Source organism: Lepus europaeus, chromosome 22 (genome assembly GCF_033115175.1).
Source record: "Lepus europaeus isolate LE1 chromosome 22, mLepTim1.pri, whole genome shotgun sequence".
Taxonomy (NCBI): Eukaryota; Metazoa; Chordata; class Mammalia; order Lagomorpha; family Leporidae; genus Lepus; species Lepus europaeus.
Genome location: NC_084848.1, coordinates 9,162,412 through 9,185,956, shown reverse-complemented (window position 1 = coordinate 9,185,956; position 23,545 = coordinate 9,162,412). Strand labels below are relative to the sequence as shown.

At 45.2% G+C, this 23,545-nt stretch overlaps 1 protein-coding gene across 2 annotated transcripts in view; it reads left to right on the top strand.

Moving 5' to 3' along the window:
- UNC79 (unc-79 homolog, NALCN channel complex subunit) overlaps nt 1-23,545 on the top strand; it is a 230,655-nt gene that overhangs the window by 63,554 nt on the left and 143,556 nt on the right. For both annotated transcript variants that reach the window (XM_062181218.1, XM_062181217.1), the window contains exons 11-13: nt 8,077-8,306; nt 10,277-10,448; nt 12,409-12,639. In XM_062181218.1, coding sequence (XP_062037202.1) covers nt 8,077-8,306; nt 10,277-10,448; nt 12,409-12,639 — 633 coding nt within the window. The remainder of the gene's footprint in view (nt 1-8,076; nt 8,307-10,276; nt 10,449-12,408; nt 12,640-23,545) is intronic.

Below are 23,545 nucleotides of genomic sequence, written 5' to 3'. Positions count from 1 at the left end.
ATTTAATTTCTGTCACTCTGTGAGAATATTTGGAGTTATAGATGTTCCTCAACCTGGAGTCCATTCCAAGTTGAAAATATCATCAATTAAAAATCCATTTAATATACCTAACGTACCAATCAGCATAGCTTAACCTCATCTGCCTTCCACATGCTAGGAACACTTTTATTAGCCTACAGTCTCAAGCTCTTCTAACACAAAGCCTACTTTGTAATAATGTGATGAGTATCTCATAATGTTGAATACTGTCCTGAAAGTGAAAAACAGAATGGTTGTATGGGTACATTTCTGCACTGTAGTAGATTAAAAAAACATAGTAAGTCAAGGACCATCTGTATTTATTTGTGTTTAAGATTCAAAGCAGTGAAATAGAGTGGCTGGTGTGAACATTTGAAAATCCAGTGCTAGCTGAACCTAAGTCTAAGAGAAATCTCCCAAGTTTACTATGCAAATGAGTGCTGAGCCCACATGGGTTGAAGACTTTCAAATATCTTCTTTAAACTTAGTTGGAGTTGCAGCAGTTGTCCAGAACTTTGACCAACCAAATATTATTTTGGGGAGAAGTATTTTATTGCTGATATTGTTTAGAATCAATGGCTCATGATGATAAAGCAGGTGGATATTCCAGGTACCATCATATGCAGTATAGCCAGATGCAACAGAAATTATTCAAAATGTACAGACATCAAACAACACCATTTAATTGTGTTCACAGAGTCTATGGGTCAGAGTCTGGACAGGGCACAGTGGAGATGACTTGTCTTCGCTTGATGTTTGGGACCTCATTTGGGAAGATTTGAATAGCCTGGGGCCAGAATTATCTAGAGGTTTCTAGGTCATGTGTTTGGGCTCTGGATTGGGGTGACTTGCAGATACAGTGAGCCAGCGCTGTTTATTGGAGGCTGTCTCTGTAACATGACCTTTCTCATGGCATCGGGGCAGAGTTCCAGGAAGAGCATCCGAATGAAGAAGCTTCTAAAGAGAGAACATTCCAGGACAGCCAGGTGGAAGCTCACGTCCCTTTACAATCTGGTCTCAGGAGTTTTGTCAGAATCAGTGCTGCCAAACTCCTTTGGTCGAAGCAGCCACAGTCTATTCAAATCCAGGGTGAAGGTAGTAAACCCCATTTCTTGATGAGATAGGTATTGAGGACACGCTTCTGGTTACAAGTTGTTTACATTCTTCCCAAATAGTCTAGGTCTTCTCATCTAAATGGGATTCAGGGGTGGATGAAGCTCTTTGGATTTGGTCCCTTGGGAATGCTTTCTCTTGCTGTGAAAAACTGAAAGAGACAGAACACAAGGCTGATTCATGGACAGGCTCTCTGCTATGGACATTCTCATGTGAAAAAGGAGAGAAGAGGAGGCACACAATGCATGGTCCATAGAAATTCTGAAATGCAGCAGGGTGCACACCCCCAGTTCCATAGGAATCAGTCCAGTTTCCTGCAGGGTGATCTCTTTGGTTCTTGGTTCCACCCTTCTGGGAGCTGCCCATTTTTTCTTTTCCATAAAAAGTAGCTGTTGTTTGCAGCTAAGTAGTTTTATCACCAAGCATCTTTTAAAAAAATATGTATTTATTTGAAAGGTAGAGTGACCCAGAGAGAGACACACACACAAATGCCTGCAACAGCTGGAACTGGGCCAGGCAGAAGCCAGGAACCCGGAACTCATTCCAGGTCTCCCAAGTGGATGACAAGGACCCACTTGACCAGCCACATTAGCGGGCAGCTGGATCAGAAGCAGGGTAGCCTGCACTGAAGTCAGCAGTATAATATGGGATGCAGGTGTCCTGAGTGGTGGCTTAACCCACTGTGCCATAGCTCTTGCCCCCAAATCATCTTTGGGGCAGTTTCCTTTCAGTCTACACTGGTACAATTCCCTCAAAACATTGTGCACTTCTAAGTATCAATATATAAACCCGATTCGTTACACCGACATCAGTGCCCAGACCTCTTTGAGGTATGTCCTCCTACCCATTCAGGCCTCTGGAAGGCTGCGGGGGCGATGCCTTGGAGGTGTTTGGAGCCTTTTTGCTCACGGAGAGGATGGTGACGGATGCCCGTAAGAGACTTCAGAGACTTTTTGTCTGTCTCAGCGGGCCTATGAAGCACCATATTAAAGCCCCAGTTCTTTATAAATGTGCAAGCCTTGGTCATCATTTCCTCCAGTACACCACGTTTTCCTAATAAGGCCCTGGATTTAATGTTTTCCCTGAAACTTTTTCTTCCCTTTTTCTTCCTGTGCTGGCTGGGAGACTGTCCTGTGCTCAATATTTTCCCCTTAAATTCTAGGTGAAAGCACAGTAGTTTGATTTGTTCTTTGGTTTATCTGTCTCCTTTCACACTTTCCTGTGGACAGCTGGAAGCAGCCGGGTGGTGCCTTCAGCCTCCTGAAAGGTTCTGAGCAAGATCCAAGTTCATTGCTCCCCTCCTGGGCAACCTTCTTTCCTGTACAGCCGGCATCCGTCTCCAGCAATCATGGCGTGTCCTCACTTCCTCTCACCTCAAAGGCCCGTTCCAACATCCACAAACTTCTTCTCACGGCCTTTCAAGCTTCTGCCTCTGCCTGGTCATAAAGCAAATGATTCATGTTTTATTTCATTTATTGTAAAGCATTTTAAAAAATGATTTGTTTATTTGAAAGCCAGAGTTGGAGAGAGACAAAGAAAGAGGTCTTCCATCTGCTGGTTCACTCCCCAAATGGCTGCAACTGCTGGGACTGGGCCAGGCCGAAACCAGGAGCCAAGAGCTTCTTCCTGGTCTCCCATGTGAGTGCAGGGGCCCAAGCACTTGCGCCATCCTCCACTGCCTTCCCAGGCACATCTGCGGGGAGCTGGATCAGAAGAGGAGCAGCTGGGACTCAAGCCAGTGCCCATATTGGATACAGGTATTGCAGGCAGTGGCTTTACCTGCTATGCCACAGCACTGGCTCCTATTTTAAACCATTTTGCTTATTTACTTGAGAGGCAGAGAGAGGGGGAAGAGGGAGAAAGAGAGACAAGGGAAGTGAGAGAGAGGCAGAGGGGAGAGAGCGAGCCCCCCTCTGCTGCTTCACTCCCCAAATGTCTGTAACTGTCGGAAGTTGGGACCTGAGATCTCAATCCAGGTCTCCCATGTGGGTGGCAGGAACCCAGATTTCTGAGCCGTCACCTGCTACCTCCTATGGTCTACATTTGCAGGAAACTGGAGTCAGGAGCTGGAGCTGGGATTTGAACCCCTTCACTCCAGTATGGGATATGGTTGTCCTAACTATGTCTTAACCACTAGGCCAAATGCCTACAGCTAATGACTCATGTTTTAGATTTTTATTATAGGAACACTTCACTTCCTGGTACTCAGTTCTCTTCCAAATTCTCCATAACAATCCACTCCCAAGTGTGTGGTAGGGAGCACCATTTTACTATGACAATGGATTCTAAGGGTCAGGATTCAACCAGCCTGGCAGTGGATGGAAGATCTTTCTCGTCTCTGTCTCTCTGTCTCTCTCTCTCTGTCTCTCTCTCTCTCTCTCATCTTTGTTCCTCAATGAAACTTTGGGGGTCTTTGGAGGGGGAGAGTGTGCATTTCACATGAGGCAGGAAATGAGTTAGTTGTGGCCAGAGGGCTGACTCTGGCAGCCCCAAGTTCTAGGATTCTCTTCCCATTGAGAGGTAGATTCTGGGTCTCATCTTGAATCTAGATAAATTTGTGACTGCCTTAACCAACAGACGATGGCAGAGGTGGCTCTGTGTAACTTAGATCGGGTCATGAAAGACCACATGCCTTCCTCCTGGCTCTCCTGAAACACTTGCTCTTGAGATGCTCCTTGCAGAGTCCAGCTGCCATGCCACAAGAACCTTGAACTATGTGAAGGGGCCAAGTGTAGAGGGTCCCCCAGTGGGCCTGGCTGAGCCCATCCTTCACTCTGCCAGGTCGGGCCCCAGACACATGTGTGAAGTGGATTTGCAGCACCAGCTCCTCCAGCCCCCAGCAGTTGGAGTCATCCTCTTCCACACCAGTCATCCCAGTTGGGGCCCCAGCTACCACGAAGCAGAGAAAAGTGATTCTGCTGTGTCCTAATTCACAGGCTGCATGCATATAATATGGCTCTGTTTTACCTCTCTCAGTTTTAGAATGATTTGTTATGCAGCAATAATAACTGAAAGCTTTGTCATCAAAGTTCTCCAAGGGTAATGTACATCTTCATTTCCTTCATCTGGTTTGGATTGCTTCTTCCACCTTGTCCTTATATTTGCTCTTGGTTCCTCTTTATTTCTTCCATCTTCTGCTTTCCAATTAAATAGTTCTCTCTTTAGCTTCTCTCTCTCTCCTCCCATTCCCGGTCAAATGCACTTATCACAAACTAATTCACCCTTTCCACATTCTGCCTAGAGGTCTTCTTAGTCACTTTCCCAAATTTATTATATACCTTTTCTATCTTCCAAACTTGGGCAGGCAACAGTTTTGCCAGTTGTTTCACTCCTATGAAATAGAATAGTTGTTATACTCCTATGAAATTTTTTTCCTGGCTTCCAGAGACAGTTTCCTCACTGCCTTTTCCAGCCTTGCTATGGTTTCCACCATTTCGTTCTTCACTGCTTCTCTAGATCCCACCGGGTGCCTGGCCCCAACACCAGTGCCACACGTTTTCAGATTTTGTTATAGCAGCACCTTGGTTCTGGAGCCAGTTTCTGTTAAAGTTAAGCTGTAGCAAAACATACTAGCTTATTGCAATAGCCACTTACCTGTTCACTAGCCAGTAGATGAGCAATTTCACTTGAGGTTAATTAGAAAATTCTTCCTGTCTTGTCTGGACTCACACATGCGAAGTCTAGTTAGTTAGCTGGTGGTAGGCTGACGAATGGCTGGACACAGACATCCTTAGTCCCGTGTCTAGGGCCTCAGATGTCTGGAGCAGCTAGAAGGACTGTAGCATGTGAACATCTCCCTCGTGTGAGGCTTACCCCACAGCAGTGTTCCAAGAAGGCAAGAGTTGTGATGGAAGCATGCAGTCCCACAGCATCACATCTGCTGTGTTCAGTTGGTCAACAGCAAGTCTCAAGGCCATTTCAGATTCAAGTGGAGGAGAAACAGTGTCCACCTGTTGATAGAAAATTCTAGATGGGCCTCTAAAGAGCAGAACTAGAGCCAGGAACACGTGTCACTATTTGTCCAGGTTTGAATTCACGTGCGTATGTTCAGCAGCACGAAACAGGAGCATGCAGATAGGCAATGTGACAGTGGCCCCATACAAATAAGCACTTGTTGGAGGACTTGGTATTGGACCGGGTGTGTAGTGCACATTTTAGAAACCATTACTGTTGTTGCTTTCATAAGATAGCTATGAACCTGTTGCATTTCTTTCTGATAAAATTGGTGTCTACATTATTCATATAGCTAAATCCTTGGGAAAGGTTGTAGGCAAGATGGGGAGGCATAGGCCACCTTGTTTCCCAAAATCTCCAGCTTTTCATCATCTTACTTTTTTTTTTTTGACAGGCAGAGTGGATAGTGAGAGAGACAGAGAGAAAGGTCTTCCTTCCGTTGGTTCACCCCCAAATGTCTGCTGCAGCCGGCGCGCTGCGCCAATCTGAAGCCAGGAGCCAGGTGCTTCCTCCTGGTCTCCCATGCGGGTGCAGGGCCCAAGCACTTGGGCCATCCTCCACTGCCTTCCCGGGCCACAGCAGAGAGCTGGACTGGAAGAGGAGCAACCGGGACAGAATCCGGGGCCCCAACTGGGACTAGAACATGGGGTGCCAGCACCACAGGCAGAGGATTAGCCTCGTGAGCCGCGGCGCTGGCCCATCAGCTAACTTTATGTTCATGGTCTTAAGACAATCTGCTTTTTAAATTTTTATTAATAATTTTGAAAAGCAAACTGACATTAAAATCTAGTGTGTTTCTTCAGCAGTTGAAGCCCTTGTGTTCTCTGACACCCTGATTAGACCTGAGTTCTCTAACTGGGTTATTTTTCCCGTTTTGTGGCCTTTGTGTATCTAACTATATTTGTTATATTCTATGTAAGCCATAGAGAAACATTACACTATTCCTCTGTAGATAATTATGGTAAAAGAAGTTCCCTTTCTTGTATATAATCAGCCAGGAAGTCTACATTAGAAGGACAGAAAATTTGAAAATGATACTAGCAATTGGTTGTTTTTGGGGTAGTAAAAAATAGGGTAGGAAATAGCAGATCTTAAATTTCAGGACTAATAGCTATTCCCACTAAGCCATAGCCACATTTTGTTGTTTGTGTAATAGAGGGCATCCCAAAGGAGCAAAGACTAATTGTAGGCAGCCATAGCACAGTGCCACAGGCCCATGGCCTGTACACAGCAAGCATGATTTCTCGCAGGGTTGGAGGCTGCAGAGTCCAAGATCAAGGCACTGACAGCTTCAAGGTCTACGAGGGCGTCTTTCTCGTCCGTGCACCTTCCTGCAACATCCTCCTGTCTTCCAAGGGCCCTCAGCCTGATGATCTCATCACCTCCCAAAGGTTCTGCCTCCTAACAACGTGACTTTGGAGGATTGGATTTCAACCTCTGAATATTTTTTTGGGGGTGGGGAACATAAAACACTGAAACCAGGAGGACTAAAGAAACCCTAAGAACAGACCCTGCTGGTGTGGTGGTGTTGCTTTGGTGGGCGAGCAGAAGCCCCCTATACTAAGGGTTCGTGCACTTCTAGAGGAGACTGAGTCCGGGAAAGAGAAAGGCCCCAAATCAGGGCAAAATAACCCAGTTAGAGAAACCAGGTCTGATTTGGGTGTCAAGACAGGGCTTCAACTGCTGGAAAGACACAGCATTTTCCTGTCAGTTTGCTTTTCAGGATTATTAATAAAAATTTAAAAAGCAGAATGTGAACATTTTAGAGTCTTAAGACCACGAATATAAAGATATCTGGTGGAAGCCTGAAGAATCTGGAAAACACAGTGGCCTGTGCCTTCCTGTCTTGCTTTTATGAATTGATGGCCTTGAGTCCTGGTGAGCAAATGAGATTTTCCAGCACTGGTTTCCAGGGTCAGCAGGGTCAAAGTGGAACAAGCCTCGCTTTGAAGCAGTCGTTCCCATAGACAATGCAGTCCTCTGTCGACGCTGGGATGTAGGTTTTGTGCGTGTCTTCTTCCTTCTGTCTCCAAAGGTTCACCAAGCTCGGAGTCCATAAAGGCTGTGGGTGCCACATTCCCTTGGAGGTGTTTGTACCATTACAAGCGCAGTTGAAGGACTGAGAGCTCAAAAAGGCATAGAGTGCGTGGGGCTAGCATCTCTGGGAGGCTTGGGGCACGTCTTTCTTTATGGACTCAGGGCGTTCCCAACGGCTCCTTGTGCTGCTCCTAGCCAGTGCCACCTCACTTCCCCTCTGGCGTCTGAGCTCTGAGCGGCTCTGACAATGGTCTCTCTCAGCCTTGGACTCTGTCTTACCCTGTGCCACTCTTCTCACGTCCATCACTTGTGGCTTCCTCTCTGGGGTTGATATCAGCTGCTGATTCTCTGATTCTGGATGCATTTGCTTTTGTCCGTGGGGTGTCAATTGACATATTCATCGATCTTCATGAAGAGATGACAGTGTTGGTGGGAGCGGAACGGCCTGTTGTGGGGCCTTCCGCTCAGCACAACACGATCTCTGTCTGTCCTTGAGTCAAGGCCAGGTAGATGACCTGCTCTGAAAACCTGTTCTTTGAGCGGTGGAAGAAATTATTCTGAAAGAGGATATTCTGGGAGCTAACATCATGCCTTCTCTACTCTGATGTGCTGCCACGCGCTGTCTCCAAACCACACTTTCATCTCGTTTCTGCTGGAACTGTGGAAGCATTAGCTTGAAGTCCACAAAGCATGTCCCCCACCCCCGCCCAGGGTGGAGGCGACTGTAGAGAGGGCTTTCCCAGCGCAGTTGCAGGGCAGTTAGAAACTTCCTGCTGCTCTCCCTTGTTGCTTTTATTTCTAACCACGACCAACATGTAACTGGCTAGAGATTGACCTGCATTTTGGACATCAGAAATGTGCTGTCACTTCTGGTGGCCCCGTAAGTGTTCCATTTCGTAGCCACATTTCCCTCAGTGGCCAGTGTTAATTGACTGCTTATTTTTTTCCTTCTAGAATTGCAGTTCCCATGTCAGAAGAGCAGTTGTCACCTGCTTTTCAGCAGGGTGCTGCGGTCGTCACGGAAACAGGCCTGTTCGGTACTGCAAGAGGTGCCACTCGAATCATCACAGCAGCGAAGTGGGGGCCGCGGCCGAGACGCACCTCTATCAGACCTCCCCACCGCCCATCAACACGCGGGAGTGCGGCGCCGAGGAGCTGGTCTGCGCCGTGGAGGCCGTGATCAGGTGACACGCGGGGAGCTGGGCCGCCCTCCCCGCACCCCCACGTGCACACTGAACCCAGCCTTCAGTGCTCTCCCCTTCCCACAGTGGCCCTGGGGATTTTTAAATTCATGGATTCCGCAGATATTTCTATGAATGCCAGGCAGTGCTCGGCACTGGAAAGACAGAAGGGGAGAAAATGTAGCCTGTCTTCAGGTACTCACGGGAGGACTAGCAACACTGAGGCAGGTGACCCACTATTAAGTGAAGCAGTGGGGGTGCCAGTCAGGGTGAGAGGTGGGGCTTAGGACACCTGGCTTGACTGACAGCAGCATTAGCCACTCAGCAGGGGTGTGAGGCTGCAGGAACACACTACCCACATAGAAGAGAGACGGCGCAGGGGAACTCCAGGTGGTTCTGGGTTGGTCTCCGAGTCCCGGAAGCCAGACAGAGCCTGATCCCGCAGGCTCCTGGGTGTCTTCCTTGCACCACATGACATGGAAAGCAGCATGGGAGCTGGCAGCCTTAGACTGGTTCTCTTTTTGTATAATATTCAAGGAAGCAAGATTTTCTTTTTCTGAAATTAGAGAGATAATATTAGAATGTAAAATTTTATTTTTGTTTATTTTTAAAATATTTATTTGATTTATTTCAAAGGCGGAGTTAGAGATAGGGAGGGATGGATGGAGGGAGGGAGGGAGAGAGAGAGAGAGAGAATATGAATCTTCCACCTGCTTATTCATTTGCCAAATCTCTGTAACTGCCAGGGCTGGATCAGGCCAAAGCCAGGAGCCAGGAGCTTCCTCTGGGTCTCCCACATGGGTGCAGGGGCCCAAGGACTTGGGCCATCCCCTGTTGCATTCCCAGGTCCATTAGCAGGGAACTGGATCAGAAGTGGAGCAGCCGGGACTCGGACCCGCACCCATATGGGATGCCAGCATCGCAGGTGGCAGCTTTTCCTGCTACGCCACAGCCCTAGCCCCCGGAATACAAGATTTTAAAGACAAGGACTCTTTTCTGTTTGTCTTGTCTGAGTGGCTGACACATAGTAGAACTGCAATAAATGTAGCCTGAATAAAGCCTGCAAACAGAATGGGAAGTTTGGGAAGAGAGAAAAAAAATCAGCCATATCACTCTCACTGTCAGTTTTAAAACATGTTCCCATTTTATCCCAATCCGTGTTTCATTTATGTAACCCTGACCACAGTGCATCCATAGTTCTTTCTGATATTACACTATTAGCTCTTTTACATGTTGTGCATTTTCTATTTGTCATTTTTGGTGGGTATATGATAATATTTATCTAGATATAACTCATTTTTCTCCACTATTAGATATTTAGATTGCTTCCATTTTTTTACACTTAGGAATATTTTTGTAGGTAATGCCCTGCCTGCATTTTCTGTCTTCTTAGGTCAGATTACCAGATGTAGGTTGATGAATCAAAGGATATGCATGTGTGAATGGCTCTCGATATATTACCAAGTTGCTTCCCACAGCATGATCGCGAATGAATGACGGCAACAGTGCATGTGAAGTTACTGGTTTTTGCTGTATTCTTACCGACATTGATGCTTGTAAAGTAGATTGAAAGAGGCCTCTTCATGCTTTCCTTTCAGGTCTTAAATAGTAGACACTGATACGTTTCCATCTGCGGGCAAGTTCCCCAGTCTCTCCTAGCATGCATTCTGTCATCCCCGTAGCTTCAAGCCAGATATAAAGGGAAGCAGTGACTTACAGTGGGAGGTGGTGAGCCAGAAATTGGATTCTAATTAACTGGAGGAAGTAGCCGCTTTGTGCCTCAGTTTGTTCGTCTTAGAAGTGGAAATGGAGTACAAAATAGTAAGGAAATGAAATGAGGCCTCAGGGAATAACTCCTACCAATTTCAAGCAGAGCAGCCTGGTGCTTGAGTAATGAAGTCATGGTTATAAATAGGTCATGATCTAGAACCTGCCTCTCAGTCGTCTGACTTGAAATCCCCCTGCCTTGGCAGCTTGTTGAAAGAAGCCGAGTTCCACGCGGAGCAGCGGGAGTACGAGCTGAACCGCCGGCGGCAGCTGGGCCTCTCCTCATCCCACCACTCCCTGGATAATGCTGACTTTGATAACAAGGACGATGATAAACACGACCAGAGGCTGCTCAGTCAATTTGGAATATGGTTCTTAGTAAGCGAAAGAAATTAACCCTTCTCTGCTTTCTTATTTCTCGTAACAACATTGCACACATGAGGACATTCTCCTGTGCTGTTGAAAGGACATCATAATTAGTGAAAAGTTGACCTTTGCAATGGGGCCATATCCTTTGGGGCTGCAGTTCTCAGCCCTGGGGTGCACATTACATTTATTTATGAAAGCTTTTAAAAAATAACAAGGCCCAGATCCCTCCCCACAATTTTTTAAAAGATTTTATTTATTGGCCAGCGCCACGGCTCACGAGGCTAATCCTCCACCTGCGGCACCGGCACCCCGGGTTCTAGTCCCGGTTGGGGCGCTGGATTCTGTCCTGGTTGCTCCTCTTCCAGTCCAGCTCTCTGCTGTGTCCCAGGAGTGCAGTGGAGGATGGCCCAGGTCCTTGGGCCCTGCACCCACATGGGAGACCAGGAGGAAGCTCCTGGCTTCAGATTGGTGCAGCACGCCAGCCGTAGCGGCCACTTGGGGGCTGAACCAACAGAAAAAGGAAGACCTTTCTCTCTGTCTCTCTCTCTCTCACTGTCTAACTCTTCCTGTCAAAAAAAAAAAAAAGATTTTATTTATTTATTTGAAAGGCAGAGTTAAAGAGAGGTAGAGGCAGAGACAGAGAGAGAGAGGTCTTCCATCAGTTGGTTCACTCCCCAGATGGCTGCAACGGCCAGAGCTGTACCGATCGGAAGCCAGGAGCCAGGAGCTTCTTCCAGGTCTCCCACTTGGGTACAGGGGCCCAAAGACTTGGGCCATCTTCTACTGCTTTCCCAGGCCACAGCAGAGAACTAGATCAGAAGTGGAGCTGCCAGTACTTGAACTGGCGCCCACATGGGATGCTGGCACTGCTGCAGGCGACGGCTTTACCTGCTTTGCCACAGCGCCAGCCCCTCCCCAGAATCTTGAGAATTTTACAAAGATCCCTGGTTGATTTTGCTGAACAGGCGGATGTCGAAAGCTGCAATGCCAGGGCCTAAACCAATTAAAATGTACCTCTTCAACAAGAAACAAGTGGAGAAGTAGCTGGTGTGTCGTCAAACACTGGGTGCCATGCGGTTTATGTCTCACCATCTCCATCCATGAAACAGTTCTAGAAAATGCTGTAGAGGTTTCTGTGTCTTTGTGACAAATCTGTGTACCCCAAGAAGTGATAGCCCAGCCAAGGCAAGGGCTGTGATTCTTCCTGACTGATTTAGTTGCAACCTTGATTCAGTTGAGCTCAAACATAGACCCAAAGTCCCAGGCAAGCCAACCGGCCAGTTCTGCTTCTGTTGGGCATGCAGTAGGTCTCCATAGTGATAGATATCTTTCATGCTTGCACATAGTTTCCAGAAAATGTCTTTACCAGATTGAGATAATTGTTGATTTCACATGTCTTGCTTTCTCAAATTTATTATTTAATGACACCAAGGCTACTACTATGAACTCTTTGAAGTCAGGGACAGTGTTTGATTTATTTTTTGTATTCCTGGGCCCTGCCTCAGTGATCAAGAAAAGATGGCTTTAGAGGGAGTGACATCTTAAAAAGTCTGTGGGGTTCCAGAGTTTCAGAATTCGGAATGAAAAATTATTACCTGTACTTGATCATTTTAGGACTGGAATATATATATATGTAAAATACATATATGGATTATTTTCACTGAAAATATTGATGAAATCTGACTTCATAGACTTCACTCTTTAAATGGTTTTTTTAGTACAGGTTATGTAACATATTTCTTATAGGGGAAAAATGCATATTGGAAGGTGAAATCTTGAGGGGAAATTGTTGCTGCAATCCGTCTGTCCTGGTAGAGAGGAACCCAGTTTGTGGAGGAGCGAACATCATTTTGAAATCTGCCTGTTTGCAGCAGATTGTCTGGAACGTCTTCCTGCCTTTTGATGTACATGTAAGAATGTCGTAAAGATGGATGAGGGCTGAACAGGGGTCTGGTCTGCCTGCCTCCAGGTGAGCCTCTGCACGCCCAGTGAGAACACGCCCACGGAAAGCTTGGCCCGGCTGGTGGCCATGGTGTTCCAGTGGTTTCACTCAACAGCGTACATGATGGATGATGAAGTCGGAAGTTTGGTGGAAAAACTGAAGCCTCAGTTTGTCACCAAGTGGTTGAAGACTGTGTGCGACGTGCGTTTCGATGTCATGGTCATGTGCCTTCTTCCCAAACCCATGGAATTTGCCAGGGTAAGTGGAAGTCTCCAGCTCGAGCCTTGCTGGAGAAGGGGACTTGGGGGTAAGTGGTGGCTTAGCCACTGAGTGGACCTGTCTTTCGAGAGGAACATCTCTCCTAGGTTTCGTCAGGAGGGAGTTCAGCTTGCTAGTGACATTGTGGGTGACAGTGTGCTTTTGCTGTTGGTTTGGGATGGACAGAAATGGCAAGATGAATTTGGGAGATGTTCTTAGGAATGTAAGAGAATGTTCTTTCTTAACATTGCTGAATATCTTTATGAAGAAGCAGCAGCAACAAACCTTTCTAAGAGGTTGCTAGAGCTCTCTATTTTTTCTGGCTAAATGGCAGGAGCCCCTGCCCAGCTGCCGGAAATGCCACACACAGGGTTGGGTTCTGTCCAGATGCTCCTGTGCCTCTGCCCTGGGAGAGCTTTCTCCGTATTATCCTTGCTCTGTGTCAGTGGATTTCAGCCTGCAGGTGTACCTCTGGGGAGCCCCCAGATTCCTTAAATGCAATATGCTTTGTGTCCAACTCAAAGCCGCATTCCCAGAATATGTTTTTAGCAGCAGTGCATGAATTTTTTTCAAAATATTTCCTAAATTTTAAAGCGTTTTTAAAATTTATTTGAGAGTTAGAAAAAGAGATAAACAGGCAGACAGAGAGAGCACCCACTCTTTGGTTGATTCCCCAAATGCCCACAACAGCCTGGACTGGGCTTGGACTGGGCCTGGACTGAAACTGGGAGCTGGGGCAAGCACTGTGGTGCAGCAGATAAAACCGCGGGCTGCGATGCGGGCATCCCATATGGACACTGGTATGAGTCCTGTCTGTTCCACTTCTGATCCAGCTCCCTACTAATGCACCTGCGAAAGCAGTGGAGGATGGCCCAAGTGTTTGGGCCCCTGCCACCCACACGAGAGACCCGGATGAAACTCCTGGCTCCTGACTTTGGCCTGGCCCAGGGCTGGCCATTGTAGCCATCTGGGGAGCTGATGGAAGATCCCTCTCTCTGTCTCTCCGTCTCTCTCTGTTACTCTGAGTTTTAAAATAAATAAATAAATCTTAAAAAAAAGAAAAAACAAACATGTGAACCAATAACACCACACAGGAAGCCAATTACTTGGGCCATCGCTGCTGCAACCAGGGTCTGCATTAGCAGGAGGCTAGAGTTAGGAGCTGGAGCTGGGACTTGAACCCAGGACTCACAGTCTGGGGTGTGGGCGTCTTAACCACTAGGCTGAACCCCTAAGCTTTATTTTTATTTGTGATTTTTTTAATTTCCTTTCATAGTGGTCTTGAGGCCATTTTCAGTTTAAAACTGTGCTAAAGTAGGGCATTTAGGGATCAAACAGAACAGACCAGCTAAAGCAGTGGCTTTTATTTGATTTCCAGAACTCCAAGAGATCTTACTTCTTTCTTCTTTGGTGCCACCTACTGACTCATTTTAAAACTGAATTTGTGCATAATGGAAATTCCCCATTTCCTGGTATTCTTTGGCTTGTGTTTTCTATTATTTTTGCCCTTAGACTAGTGAAAGATTGTTCTGATCTGATTCTGGAAGATAAGAAAGGATAGTGTGAGGAGGAAACCTTCCTCTTCCAACGTAAGTCCAGTGTATCCAGGCCACAAATTAACTGTCAAAAGACAGATTAACAGAAAAGAAGGCAGGCTTATTTACAAGCACACGTGGGGACAATCAGGGATGAAATACTCCCTTAGTAACCAGAGATAAAATATTTATAGGCCAAACTCACAAAATGGCTTTTATTGGGCTTCTGTGAGAAGGCATGGAAGGTTCTTTCAGACCTTTTGATGTCAAGGAATCTGGGCAGGCACTGAACAGTCTTAATGGGAGCTGAAGCCCCAGCAGCTCCCTTTGGAGGGGAGTTGGTGGAGGCGGGTTTTCTGCAGCCTTGCTTCAGTCAGATAGAGGAGGTTCAGATACGTTTGTTTCTGCTGCTTCTTGAGCTCACATAGTTTAACATTGCAATTGTTGTTGTCCCAACTCTGGGGTGCTATGGTTTGAATGTGGTTTATTCCCCAAGCTTTTATGTGTTGGAGGCATGGTTCCCAGAGTGACACTGTGGGGAGATGGTAGGGCCTATCAAGGGGAGACCCTAGTGGGAGGTGATTGGGCCTCTGGGCACTGCTTTGGGAAGAGATTAGGAAGCTCTCAGGGGCCTCCACTTGTACTTCTCAGAGTGTGCTGTAGGATGGTGAGCCTGGCCCTCTGTGCTCTCTGGCTGCCTGCCCCACCAGGTGCTCCCTCCCTCAGTGAACAATGGGACTACCTTCAGCCTCCAAAACTGTGAGCTCAGTAAACCTCTTTTCCTTATAAAGTGCCAGGCTTCAGGTGTGTTGTTGTAGAAACAGAAACCAAACTAATGCAGGGGATTTGAGTGGGTCTCCACATCCTCCCCATCTGAACCTGCCCTTGAAGTGACACACACAGGGGAAGGCAGGTTGATTGCTGTGGAGTTAGGGTCCAGGTTAGAAATTGCGAGGTAAAGAATCCTCAAAGGAGGAAGGGCAGAGGTCAGAATGAGAAAGCAAACAGAGAAACAAAGATGGGTGGTCTCAGTAGGTTATGGACCTGGTTTCTGAGTCCAGATGGCAGCTGGTTGAGGAAACTGCTAGATGCCAGGATCAAAGCATCTTTCCATGGTAGAGAAGGGGTGAGCAGCATTGTGGCACAGTGAGTGAGGCCCCCCACTCCGTGAGGTCAGCATCCCGATTGGAGCACCAGCCTGAGTACTTGATACTTGAGTACTTCTGATTCAGTATCCTGCTAATGTTCCAGGAAAAACAGTGGAAGATGGCCCAAGTGCCTTGACCCCTGGCACCCACGTGAGAGACCCAGATGGAGTTCCAGACTCCTGGCCTCTGTCTGGACAAACCCCAGCCATTGCAGCCACTGGGGTGTGTGAACCAGCAGATGAAAGGTCTTTCTTTCTCTCTCTCCTCTCTCTGTCACTCAGCTTTTCGAGTCAGTAAATAGTTGGCAGAGGGGGAACATTGTTGTCATGTTATGATTATCTCTGAAAGCAGAACATGGAAAATGTGTGTTTGTTTTTTTTTTTTTTAATTTATTTATTTATTTGAAAGTCTGAGTTACACACAAAGAGAAGGAGAGGCAGAGAGAGAGATTTTCCATCTGCTGGTTCACTCCCCAGTTGGCAGCTATGGCCGGAGCTGTGCCAATTGGAAGCCAGGAGCCAGGAGCTACTTCTGGGTTTCCCACGTGGGTGCAGAGGCCCAAGGACTTGGGCCATCTTCTACTGCTTTCAGGCCATAGCGGAGAGCTGGATTGGAAGTGAAGCAGCTGAAACTCAAACCGGCACCCATATGGAATGCCGGCACTGCAGGCGGTGGCATTACTCACTATGCCACCGTGCCAGCTCTAAGATATTGGTGTTTGATGAACTTCCTGAGTGGTCCAAACCACCACAGTCATCAGTCCTTTGAAGTTCGTATCAAGTCATCCAGCATTTGCTTCTATGGCTTTGAAACCAGACAACCTGGAGTCTGAGTGGGGAGCTGGGTGGTTAAGTTTTAGTTCTCAGTGCTGCTGTGTCAGAAAGGAGGGCGGAAAAATTGGAATCACGAATTGCTGATGAAATGTGCAAAATGGCAGAGTCCAGTTTACAGAAAGGTGAAAAATAGCTCAAAGATGATGAGCAGGACTAGAATCTGCTAGAGTTATCGTTTTCCATTGAAGAATAAAATTTCTGTCTATAATCACTCTCATTTTGATGAAAGGTAAAATTATTCTTGTTTGCAAAATAAATCTAGTCTCATTAAATTTGGTCTGATTATTTACATAAATGTAGCAAGAATGATAATTGACCACAGCAAGATTTTAAATTTTTTTGTATATTTATTTGAGAGACAGAGAGATTGAGAGATCAAGAAAGAGAGAGAGAGAGAGGGAAAGAGCGCGCAAGCAGGCATTTCCATCTAGTGGTTCATTTCCCAAATACTTGTAACAGTCAGGTTTGGGCTAGGGCTGGAGCCAAGGCCAGAAACTCAGTCCAATGGCAGGAAACCAATTACTTGCGTTGTTACCACGACCTACCAGGACCTGCTTTGGCAGGAAGCTGGATTCAGGAGCTGCGGCTGGGAGTTGAGCCCAGGCACCCTGATGTGGGATGTGGGCATCCTAGCCACTAACAACTAGGGTAAAAGCCTGCTCCTTCTTAGGGCTTTTTAAAGTTTGCTTTGTCAAAATGTTTATAAGGGCTTTATAAAGTCTCTTGATAGTAGCATCCAAGCCAAGAATCATGATCACATTTCATCTGAAGTACCTGTATGTGAGGTGAATTCTTTGCTTCTTAAGGCCCCCAAATAGTCTAAGATTCCCGGGCATGCCAGGAAGTGACTTTCCTTATTTATCTGTGAGACTGAGAATGCTGTAAGAAGATACCAGGACGGTTTTGTGAACAGTGGCTCTCTGAAGTTAGCCTTCATTCCTCAAAGCTGTTGGCTGTACCTGATTCTGTGCCCATTCTCAAATGTGCCATTCCACAAAACCGTGGTAATACAACCAGTTTCCTCAGTTATGTCTTGTGATGGTAAGAACAGATTCTTACCTAACTTATTCAAATCACTGTAATGCTATGAAAGTAAATACATTCAGTAAGATTTTCCAGTTTCTAGGAGGATCATGTAGGGTGATAAATATTTCACTTTTGTCTATTAGGGTATGATCTACCAAACTGTTACGAGTTGTAGATAGCTTAGAAAAAAAAGAGAAAGGGATTTATTATATCCAGAAAATAAAACATTAAACAACCAGTGATGTCCCCCTCCCGAAAAAAAAAAAAAAGCTGTAAAATCGTGATCATTCTTCAGCAGTTCACTCCGTGCATGTGATTCGTTCTTGTTCCGTTTGATCTGCACTGAGCAGTTTTATGAACCCATTAGCTTCTCCATCAGCTCTGGCAATCCTCAGTGCAGCGCTCTGGCATTAGAGTTATTGAGGCAATGCCACCAAGAAGCCTCTGTCCTGAGCACCCGCCGAGGTCCTCTCCGTGGGACTCAGCCACACTCCTTTTGGCTGACGGTGCAGTGTCTGACTAGAACGTGGTTACAAGACTGTAGCGGTTTCCTGGGCAAACTTTTCAAGTTGTAAAGGTAATCCAAGAAATTATTTTTTTTTCCAAAGAGACAGCCAAACTCTAGCTTTGTATTAGTGCACTATTACTATTAAAGCTCATTTAAAAGCCGTATAATACACCCATTCAGTCTTAGCCAATGTGACCACACAAAATAAAATCCCCTCCTTCTATTGCCTCCCACAGACCCTTTATGACGTTGTCTGTCCATCAAGTGTTCATCCGTCACTTTTCTCTTTCTCTTTCGGGAATAGCTAAGTAGCTACTTTAGGACAGAATTACTCTTTAAAAAAAAAAACAAATCCTACATCCCATGAATACTTTGCAAATAGAGGTGTTTCCCTTCACCTTTATTATTTCTAGTATTTTTCTTCACATTGGTTTTAATTTTCAATCCTTATTAACCCTGTTTTCCAGAGGAAACTAGGAAGTAGACAACTCTGAATTGCCCGTCAGACATCAGCATTTTGTAGCATATTACCAAATTTGGTGAATATACCATCTCACAACCTCTACAAGAATATGCTTTGTTGTACACTTTCTCAATGTGGCTAAAAGGGACATGTTTATTAATAAACGCAAGTATCTTTGGTTCCATTGTAACAAATAAAAAATTAAAGTACATAAGCTTATTCATGTATGAAGTAGTTTTTTAAAAAAACATAATTTGAGAGGCGGAGAGAAAGATAGAGAGACACAGAGAAAGAGAGCTCCCATTCACTGGTTTACTTTCCAAATGCCTGTAACAGCCTGTGCTGGGCCAGGCCAAAGCCAGGAGCCGGGAACTCAATTCAGGTCTCCCACATGAGTGGCAGGGACCCAAACACTTGAGCTATCCCCTGGAACTTCCTAGGGCACATTAGCAGGGAGCTGGAATTTGGAAGCTGCTCTGGGACTTGAACCCAGGCATTCTGATATGGGATGCAAACATCTCAAGCATCGTGCTTTTTTTTTTTTTTAAAGATTTGTTTATTTATTGGAAGTTTAGAGTTACACAGAAGAGAGACAGAGACAGAGAGAGGGAGAGAGATTGATTCCATCTGCTGGTTCACTTCGTAAGTGGTCTCAACAGCCTGGCCCAAGAGCCTGGAACTCCATCAGGGTCTCCCACATGGGTGGCAGGGGCCCAAACACTTGAGCCATCTTCCATTGTTTTCCCAGGCCATAGCAGAGAGCTGGGTCAGGAGTGGAGCAGCTGGAACTAGAACCAGTGCCCATAAGGGAGGCTGTTATCACAGGCAGCTTTACCTACTGTGCCACAACACTGGTACCAAGTGTCATCTTTTTTTTTTTTTTAAGATTTTATTTATTCATTTGAGAGGTAGAGTTACAGGCAGTGAGAGGGAGAGACAGAGAGAGAAAGGTCTTCCCTTCGTTGGTTCACTCCCCAAATGGCTGCAACAGCTGGAGCTGCGCTGATCCGAAGCCAGGAGCCAGGAGCTTCTTCCTGGTCTCCCACTCAGGTGCAGGGGCCCAAGGACTTGGGCCATCTTCTGCTGCCTTCCCAGGCCATAGTAGAGAGCTGGATTGGAAGAGAAGCAGCCAAGACTAGAACTGGCACCCATATAGGATGCCAGTGCCGCAGGCAGAGGATTAACCTACTGCACCATGGCACCAGCCCCACCATGCCAGATGCCCACCAAAGCTTGTGTTTCTTTTGAAGAGCAGTTCACCATATGGATGTGCCTTCATCCAATCAGTGGTGACTCACATCCATTAGCAAGGACATCTGGTGATTTTAACTAGGATTAAGACATGGTTGGGGGGAGAGTGGCAAGATGGCAGAATAGGAACGGAGCACACTGATAGTCTGGGAAGAGACAGTTTAATAAAAGTGGAGATACTGCAGGTTCAAGGAAGAGTAGGGGAAGAAACAGCAGAGGAAACTATTCCGGAACTAGTGATTCACAGTGGACCTGCGTGGAGAGCGTGGGAGCCCACAGTTTGGGACACCAGCAGCAGAATCACACACCAGCGCTGGAACGCGAGGTGAGCCGAACCTCAATAGCCTGAGACACCAGCGGGAAAGCAGAAAGAGGAGACTAGAGGGAATGAGGCTTGCAACCCGGTGGGGAAAAGTTCACCAGGCTAACTAGAAGAAAGAGGAAAAAAAAGAAAGTGACCTATATGGACACGAGTTTCTCTCTCTCCGCTCACCTCTCAAAGGCGAGCAAGACAAAGAGCAGGCGCCATTTTTGACATACGTCATAAGCGGGGCAACCTCAGGTCTGCACCCACCCTCAACCAAGCAGAAAAACCTGACTCTGGGGGGAGGGGTTAAAATAACAGGAGATTAGGACCTAGTGAATGTGTGGTGCTAATGAATTAAGACTGTGAAAAAAGAGACGGTGGGGGAGAGAATTCACGGAATTCACGTGAGTACTATCCAGAGATGCTACAACTCGGTAACCTTGGCAACCCAGTGGGCGACTGCAGGAGAATTTGAGCCCACACTGAGGGCAGCACAGATTCCCTGTGTGGTCCTTGGGAAAGAGCTTCCGATCTCTGGCTCCTGTGGGTATATCATTCACCTGCTAACTACCTCCAATTCCGCTCAGCTGTGCAGAATTACTTCCCTTTTGAATCAAAAAAAGAAAGAAAGAAAGAGAGAGAGATTTACCACACCTAACCTGGGAGTGTCACCTTTGGCACACCGTTAACCCTAAAGAACCAAACAGATCTCTCAGGCCACACCCATCTCAAGCCTCTAAGGCTCCATCAAAAGCAGACAGTCCACTTAATACAGTCATAGTGTAACAAGAAAAAACACCACAGTGAGGGAAGAAGAATCCAAAGAATATCTCCAATATGCCAAACAACAAACGCAAAAACCGAGGAAACAAGAACAAGGAAAACATTATGACACCCCCAAATGAACAAGACACCCGAGCCACAATTATGAAGATGATGAGATGGAAGAAATGCAAGATATGGATTTCAAAAAATTTATGATAAGAACAATTAGAAGTTTTCAAAAACAAATGCTTGAGCTACGGAATTCCTTACTGGACAGGATAGAAAATCTCCTTTGAGAAAATGAAATCCTCAGGAGGAATCAAAATGAAACGCAGAAACTAGTAGAAAAGGAAAGTGTGATAGTGAAGAGAAACCAAAATGAAATGAAGAACTCAATAGATCAAATGACAAACACATTAGAGAGCCTTAAAAACAGAGTCAGTGAAACAGAAGAGAGAATATCGGACTTAGAAGACAGAGCACAGGAAAGTAGACAGTCAAACCAAAGAAAAGAAGAAGAAATCAGAAATCTAAAAAATACTGTCAGTGATCTACAGGATACTATTAAAAAACCCAACATTCGGGTTCTAGGAGTTCCTGAAGGCATGGAGAGAGAGAAAGGATTAGAAGGCCTTTTTAGTGAGATACTTGCAGAGAACTTCCCGGGTTTGGAGAAGGACAGAGACATCCTAGTACAGGAAGCTCATAGAACCCCTAGTAAACATGACCAAAAGAGATCCTCACCATGACACATTGTAATCAAACTCAACACAATGAAACATAAAGAAATGATTCTAAAATGTGCAAGAGAGAAACGTCAGATTACTCTCAGAGGATCTCCAATTAGACTCACAGCAGACTTCTCATCAGAAACCCTACAAGCTAGGAGGGAATGGTGAGACATAGCCCAGGTACTAAGAGAGAAAAACTGCCATTCCAAAATATTGTATCCTGCAAAGCTCTCATTTGTGAATGAAGGTGAAATAAAGACCTTTCATAGCAAACAGAAATTGAAAGAATTTGTCACCACTCGTCCAGCCCTGCAAAAGATGCTTAAAGATGTGTTACACACAGAAACACAGTCATCAATATGAAAGAAGGCAAAGGAAGGAAACCTCACAGCAAAAGATCACAGGAAGTTCAAAGCATATATTAGAAAATATCTTTGGCAAATGGCAGGGCAAAGTTACTATTTATCAATAGTCACATTGAATGTTAATGGCCTGAACTGTCCAGTTAAAAGACACAGATTGGCTGATTGGGTTAAGGAACAATACCCATCTATTTGCTGCTTACAAGAAACACATTTTTCCAACAAAGATGCATACAGACTGAAAGTGAAAGGCTGGAAAAAGATATACCATGCCAACAGAAATGAAAAAAGAGCGGGCGTAGCCATCTTAATATTGGACAACATAAACTTTAACACAAAAACTGTTAAGAGAGACTAAGAGGGGCATTATATAATGATTAAGGGATCAATTCAACAGGAAGATATAATGATTATCAATATATATGCACCTAATTACAGGGCACCAGTTTTCTTAAAATATTTGTTAAGGGACTTAAAGGGAGACTTAGACTCCAATACAATAGTACTGGGGGACTTCAATACTTCACTCTCAGAAATAGACAGATCAACAGGACAAAAGAAAAATCAACAAGGAGCCAGTAGATTTAAACGACACCATAGCCCAAATGGATCTAACAGATATCTACAGAACTTTTCATTCTACACATAAAGCATTTACATTCTTCTCAGCAGTACATGGAACCTTCTCTAGGATTGACCACATACTAGGCCATGAAGCAAGTCTCAGCAAATTCAAAAGAATTAGAATCATACGATGCAGCTTCTCAGACCATAAAGGAATGAAGTTGGAAATTAGCAACTCAGGAATCCCTAGAGCATATGCAAACACATGGAGATTGAACAACATGCTCCTGAATGAACAATGGGTCATAGAAGAAATCAAAAGAGAAATCAAAAATTTTCTGGAAGTAAACGAGGATATCAGCACAACATACCAAAACTTATGGGATACAGCAAAAGCAGTGTTAAGAGGAAAGTTTATATCAATAGGTGCCTCCATCAAGAAATTGGAAAGGCATCAAATAAATGAGCTTTCAATTCATCTCAAGGATCTAGAAAATCTGCAGCAAACCAGACCCAAATCTAGTAGGAGAAGAGAAATAATTAAAATCAGAGAAGAAATCAACAGGATTGAATAAAAAAAAATTACAAAAAAAAAATCAGCCAAACAAGGAGCTTGTTTTTTGAAAAAATAAGCAAAATTGAGATGAAAAAGGAAACGTAACAACAGACACCACAGAAATAAAAAGAATCATCAGAAATTACTACAAGGACTTGTATGCCAGCAAACAGGAAAATCTATCAGAAATGAATAGATTCCTGGACACATGCAACCTACCTAAATTGAGCCAGGAAGACATAGGAAACCTAAACAGACCCATAACTGACACAGAAATTGAAACAGTAATAAAGGCCCTCCCAACAAAGAGAAGCCTAGGACCAGATGGATTCACTGCTAAATTCTACCAGACATTTAAAGAATAACTAACTCCAATTCTTCTCAAACTATTCAGAAGAATCAAAAAAGAGGGAATCCCCCCAAATTCTTTCTATGAAGCCAGCATCACCTTAATTCCTAAGCCGGAAAAAGATGCAACATTGAAAGAGAGTTACAGACCAATATCCCTGATGAACATAGATGCAAAAATCCTCAATAAAATTCTGGCCAAGAGAATGCCACAACACATCAGAAAGATCAACCACCCAGACCAAGTGGGATTTATCCCTGGTATGCAGGGATGGTTCAATGTTCGCAAAACAATCAATGTGATACACCACATTAACAGACTGCAGAAGAAAAACCATATGATTCTCTCAATAGATGCAGAGAAAGCATTTTATAAAATATAACAACCTTTCATGATGAAAACTCTAAGCAAACTGGGTATGGAAGGAACATTCCTCAATACAATCAAAGCGATTTATGAAAAACCCACGGCCAACATCCTATTGAATGGGGAAAAGTTAGAAGCATTT